This window comes from Chinchilla lanigera, unplaced genomic scaffold (genome assembly GCF_000276665.1).
Source record: "Chinchilla lanigera isolate Chin_1 unplaced genomic scaffold, ChiLan1.0 scaffold00040, whole genome shotgun sequence".
Lineage (NCBI taxonomy): Eukaryota > Metazoa > Chordata > Mammalia > Rodentia > Chinchillidae > Chinchilla > Chinchilla lanigera.
The window spans coordinates 1556505-1562504 of NW_004955441.1; the positions used below are offsets into that span (position 1 = coordinate 1556505).

The following is a 6000-nucleotide window of genomic DNA, read 5'->3' on the forward strand; positions in this document are numbered from 1 at the left end:
TAATGGGGATGGGAAGTGAGGAGAGGGGAGGAAGTAAAGAGCATCGGAATGTGCTATGTGTAAGGACCAGTACCCTGTGGTGAATGTTACGTATTAGAAACATATACTAATACATTCTTTAATTGGACACAAACCTATTGTAGGACTCAGCAGTTCTGTTCCCGTACATAGGAAAGTGAAGGTGGATGTTCACACAAAGATGTACACGTTGTGCTTATGAAATTGTTACTCTTGGTAGCCAAAATGAAAGCAAGTCGTGTTCATCAAAAGGTGAAGTATAAACAAATTGTGGGATAGTCATACAGTGAAATACTACTGAGCCATAAAGAAGGGAGAGCTTTTGTTCATACAAGTCTATTCAACAGGCTGGAGGAAAGCAAGAAGCCAAACACAAAGGGGGCACCTAGGACCGTGCTGGGGGGTGATGGTCGTGCCTGTACCTTCACTGTGAATGTTGGTCAGGAGGATGTGCATACCGTTATGAAAATTCACTGAACTGGAACCCTAATTGCACTTATTCTAGGTAAATTATACTTCAGTGAAGTTGGAAATACACAGTAAAGAAAAAGCAGTAACTCACTATAACGTCAGCTAATTTTTTTGTTGTAGAATCAGCTCTCAGAACATCTTAAATCTGTGCGACCATGCATCATGCTACCTTGTTTTTGTTTTGACAGAATGAAAGGACAAAGCACCCTCTGATTTTCTTGTTTGCCTGTGAATGACACTTAATTGACTGATTGGGTTCAATGGGGAAAGTTCAATTAAGCGTTCCCATACGTGAACCAGATGGCAGGGAGGATGAGGGGCACCAGCAGTCTCCATATTCACATCTTCCTGGAACCTCACATGTATCTTAGCAGTCATCGTAATTATTGTAAGAAATGCCATGAAATGCCAAGTTCTGAGAAAACAAAGGAAGTTTTGTTCCTTAGCTTCCTGCAATGCTAATTATTTAAATCCTGCACAGACACACATTAGAACAGGAACTCCTGGACTCTGTTAGGATTAATGAGCTCTGAGTAGTCGTGAGTGTGAGCTGCCCTTGAGACGCCTGACCTGAGGGATGTCATTAATTGTCTCCCATGCTCACAGGCAAAGCTTAGTAGTGGTTATGTAAGCCACTTTGAGTTGCACATGTGCTGTGAGAACATATACTTAAAACAAGCGAAGGCAACAGGAACCTATTTGTGATAGCTGGAGTGTGACTTCAGTGAGGCTTTTGATCTTGCTGGTTTCCCTTTGTCCCAGAACCCCACTTCTTTGCCTTCTGTGTTCTGGGGAGCTGTCAAGACTCTCATTCTTCCTGGTACAGGAAGTCTTTCTTCGACCATTATATCTTTTGTCTGCGTTCAGGTGATTCCCAAAATTAGTACCATTCTTTTGTCAAATAATTATATTTTGTAACAGTTCTTAAGTTGTTTTGTATTTGTAAAGGAATTTAAGATTTTGTATGCTTGTTTTTATTAATATGTACAATACTATTTGGGTCTTTTGAACAAATATTTCTCTTTATACGTGCAAGCCTTGCCTAGTACTGTAAAAATTTTTCTATAAGGCACAATACAAGATCAACTGTAAATAGATCAATTATGTTAAGTATGTTCAAGATATAGTTATGTTCAAGATACATGTTTTTAAAAAATATTTCCTATCACCAAAAACATGTTATTATTACCAGAATTTACACCTTGCTAGTTGTTTGCATTTGATATTTAAAACTTCTATGTATTTTTTAAAGCTAAAAATGCTTTCAAAATGCTTCATTCTTTAAAAATTCAAAGTTAAAAGGCTATCATTTAAAATCATGCATTGTACAATTCCTGGTACAGGAAAAAAACCAAAAAAAAAAAAAAAAAAAAACCACCAAAAAAAATTATGCATTGTAAAGTATTACGTGCTTATGTAACTTTGTGTGCGTAAAAATAAGTCTAATGTTCTTAGAGTTTATTTGTCTTTAAAAATTTTTAAAATTAATTTGTAGATATCAACGAATGCTTGGAGGACAAGAGTGTGTGCCAGGGAGGAGACTGCATTAATACTGATGGATCCTACGATTGTACTTGTCCAGATGGCTTCCAATTAAATGACAATAAGGGATGTCAAGGTACCGCTCTTTTTCCTCAGTCACTGCTTACATTGTTTTTAAAATCTGCAATGCTTCCTGTCTACAGTTTTACCACTTGCTCTCTATTATATACTATTCCAGTTTGTATTATTCAAGTGTGTTTCTTGGGTCTGCATCAGATACAGGAAGGCCTTGCTTTGTATAGTAGTTTGTTAACCAAAACTCACAACAGGGTCTGGTTGTGTCTCTAAGTGACCACGCTGGGCTCAAGCCTATGATCCTCCTACTTCAGCCTTCCAGAGTGTTGGGATTATAGATATGCACCACCACACCTGTCTGGATTTTTAAAATTCTGGCTTGTCACGTGTTATATCTCCTGTCCATGTTCCAGTTGCCAATATTCTTACAGGAGAAGGTGCAGTTTAGTCTCAAAGATGTATTGTTGGAATAGCGTCATGCTGTACATCTGTATCACTGTTCATATCCAGATGTGTATGTCATAGAGACATGAACAACCTTTGTGCCAAAGTCCTTAAGAAATAGTTCCCTTACTAATCCTAGTGTTTAAATGTACTGGACTGTGTGTTTCATTTGATATTACATATTTATTTGCAGCCACAATGAAATTAGTGAATTTAATTGTTTTAATATTCCCAATACTGATATTAAATGTGCTTGGATTTGATTCAGGAGAAAAATAATCATACATTACGTGAGACCATTTTCATTTGGGAACTATAAGCAAAACGAGCCTTATTTATGTAAAAATGCTATGAAGTGCAAACAAAAAACTTGAATCCTGTCTTTTATCATAGGCTTTTTGGCTGACAAGTGATATTTTCCTTTCTAATTCATTTTTGTCAAATAGAGGCAAGACCAAGTCAGTATAAATTGACCAAGATGTTATATCCCACATTTTGTAATTAAACTACCAGAGTTAAATCACCCAGAACTTAGTCATCTGATTCACTAATTGCACTGTTTCCCTCAGTATAATAAATTTATGTCTGTGATTTCATTCATCTCTCAAATATGTGACTGCTCCGGATGAATGAGATTTTATTGACTATCAGTCATTACTAAACTGATTTCATTCTCTGTCCCATTTATTCCTGTTTTCCAGAATACATTAGTGTCTGTTTGAACAGTGTAAGTCCAAACAAATGATAGACATTTCTGAAGCAGGTCTTAGTGCTATGTAAAGAATGACGCATACGAGTCTGTCTCATCACCCACTTTCTTGTATCCCAAGCTGTTTTTAGATCACTCACATACTTAGCTTGCTTTGAATGATCACTATTTAATCAATCACAGGGGGCAGTTTTGATCTTTCATTCTGCCTAAACCTAGTGTCCTACTGTTCCTTAATCTGGTAATCACGTCACCATTTTATAGATAGGTACAGGTTTCTGAGTTTGTTCTAATGCTAAATTGATGGCAGTGCTAATCACCATTTGATATATTTGAGTAACTGTGTGATGGGCATCAGCTTGAAATCTTACCTAATATTCTGAAGATCCATATTCAACCAGGCATTTTCAGTTGGCAGTGTGTTTTAAGATTCTCTTCACCCTGCAAAACTAATGATGATATGCAGACAGTATGGAAATGCCATGCTAATAGTCTCTTTGGAATGTGGCAGGATATGTTTGAGATTCAGAACACATTTCAGTTTCACAGTTTGAATTACACATGCCAAATGGTGAATTTCTGTGGAATCTCGGATTCGTGAAAGAAACCCATCTTAAATATAGTCTGGCTTTCAGCTCAGAGTTACTAGCAGCATAGTTTAGAAATGCCTCAATAAGTACAATCCAAATTGAATGCATATGTTTCTCTAGTTCCAGATAGTCATGTTGTTGTTGTTAGCAGTTTCTTGGAAAAAAGTCTGGGAATTTGTCTTCCATACCTATCATCAAACTTTTCAGATTATAATTTGTTAGTAAGTGACTTTAGAAGCATGAACGTTGTGTACAGTTGTGCAGAGTTGCGAAGCAGGTGTTCAATAAAATAAGAAGAAAATTTTGGGAAGAAACCAGGGGTTGATGAGATGGCTGTGGACACAGGCTAGATCTTCCAACTGTGGAGCTTTATTGCACCTTCTTGACCAGCGAGGGATAACTCTGGGCAGCAGCCTGGAAGAAAACTGTGGAACTTAAAGTTAGGAGGCTATCAGAATTCAGATGTCCCATCTAGTATATTACCAATAGGTAGAGAACAAAAACATAGAAGTATCTGATTTTATAATAGAAGTGAGAAGTCATCTGGAGAAATAGACAAGTAGAATAATATCCATTGCTTTGCCTTGAAATGGCTGCAACCTAGAGACAATTACAAAAGTGGGAGGATTGTTAAGAAATATGACAAATTCCTGCTTGATTTCTTATTTTGGTTCAGCCATGGATAGGCCAGATAGCATCTGAATTATGTGGCAGATGGAAGGGTGAAGGTTCAGGATTAGTAAAGAAAGTGGAATAAACCAGTAATTTCCCAGCATTTCTGTTGCACAGTGAATCAGCAGGATAAGGACCCCCGTGGAACCCTGCACATACAGAAAGGGGTCGACTTACTGAGGAAGGAAGCACCGGATCTGTGGCTGGGTCAATTCTAGAAGTCACTAAGAATCACAAACTGTCCATTTTTCCCGTTCTTACTAAGCTTCACGGTTATTCGTGTGCCTCCCCTAGTCTGTTGTGAACTTCATACTGGCAAAGGCCCCATCCTCTTTATAGAAAGCACTAAGAAACATTTTAATTGAAGTTACGGATAAACTGCTAAGACGGTCTGTTGAGGACTTCTAAGAGACTTCAGGAAGACAGAAAAGTGATCTTAACGGAGCTGTGGATGGCGGTGAAGACAGGTGATTGTTTATTTTTAGGACCCTTGTTGACAAAGGGAACCTTAATCAATCACTGTTAAGCTAGTAGAAAATGAGCATTACTGATAAATTCTGTGGTGAACGGATATTCATAAGATACTATCAAGGTACAGGACCAAGGATTAGGCATGCAGAGGTTAAGCACGCAGCCTTTCCTCTCAGGGAGCAAACCAAATAAGGAAGAGCTCAGATGAGTAAACAAGCCGTTAAAATAGTGCAGCTGGGCAGCTGCCTGCCTCAGGACCATTGTGAGTAGGTGAGCCGACCTCTAGGTTCCCGTGAGGCCATCTTGGGCGCTGTGTGCCAAAAGAGCTGGAACTGGCGGGAAAGAACATTTCCCTCACAGTCAGCACTGCATGTGTTACCAGCGTTGAGCTGGTCATGGGGAGCATACTTCACTGAGGACAAGCAGAGCATAAGGTGGTCGCTCAAGTTTATCCCCTGTGTGATCTATCTGTTCATGAGTCTTCATAGTAGCTACCACTTTTTGAACTTTAGTTGTGTGTTAAGTCCTATGCTAAATACTTTACCTCATTTGTTAATTTCACCATCACAAAGCCATGCGAATAAGAACTTCCCCAGCTTAAAAGACTTTCCTTTTCTTGTGTTTCATTTCTGTTACCCATTTCTAGTGATATATAGATTGGAGTCAGTATTATTTATGTATTCAGCAGACATTTTTGAAGCAACATTTATGCGGTAAATATTACATGGGAGCACATCCAGCTTTGCCCTTAAGCAGCCCGCGTAGCAGGGGTGGAGAAGCAAGATGTGACAGCAATAACAGAGTTGTAAACGGGGCAGTGGGAGAGGACAGAGGCGAACACAGCATCTTGACTGAGGAGGGACATTTCTTAGGGTTGTTTATTAGTATTTTGCAAGCCTCTGATACTGTATGTCCAAGGTAAGGATAATTGGAGTTGAAGCGTAAACTTGCTATTTTTGTTGGTTGAGATATTTGGGCAGTGGCGTTTTCATATGAGTTACCCGGGGCTGGGGATTTAGCTCAGGGGCTGGGGATTCAGCTCAGTGGCAAAAGCACCTGCCTGGCAAG

General features: G+C 38.9%; 1 protein-coding gene across 4 annotated transcripts in view; it reads left to right on the forward strand.

The window, feature by feature from the left end:
• Positions 1-6000, forward strand: part of Ltbp1 (latent transforming growth factor beta binding protein 1) — a 221329-nt gene that overhangs the window by 151165 nt on the left and 64164 nt on the right. For all 4 annotated transcript variants that reach the window (XM_013517603.1, XM_013517604.1, XM_013517601.1 and 1 more), the window contains exon 19: positions 1985-2107. In XM_013517603.1, coding sequence (XP_013373057.1) covers positions 1985-2107 — 123 coding nt within the window. The remainder of the gene's footprint in view (positions 1-1984; positions 2108-6000) is intronic.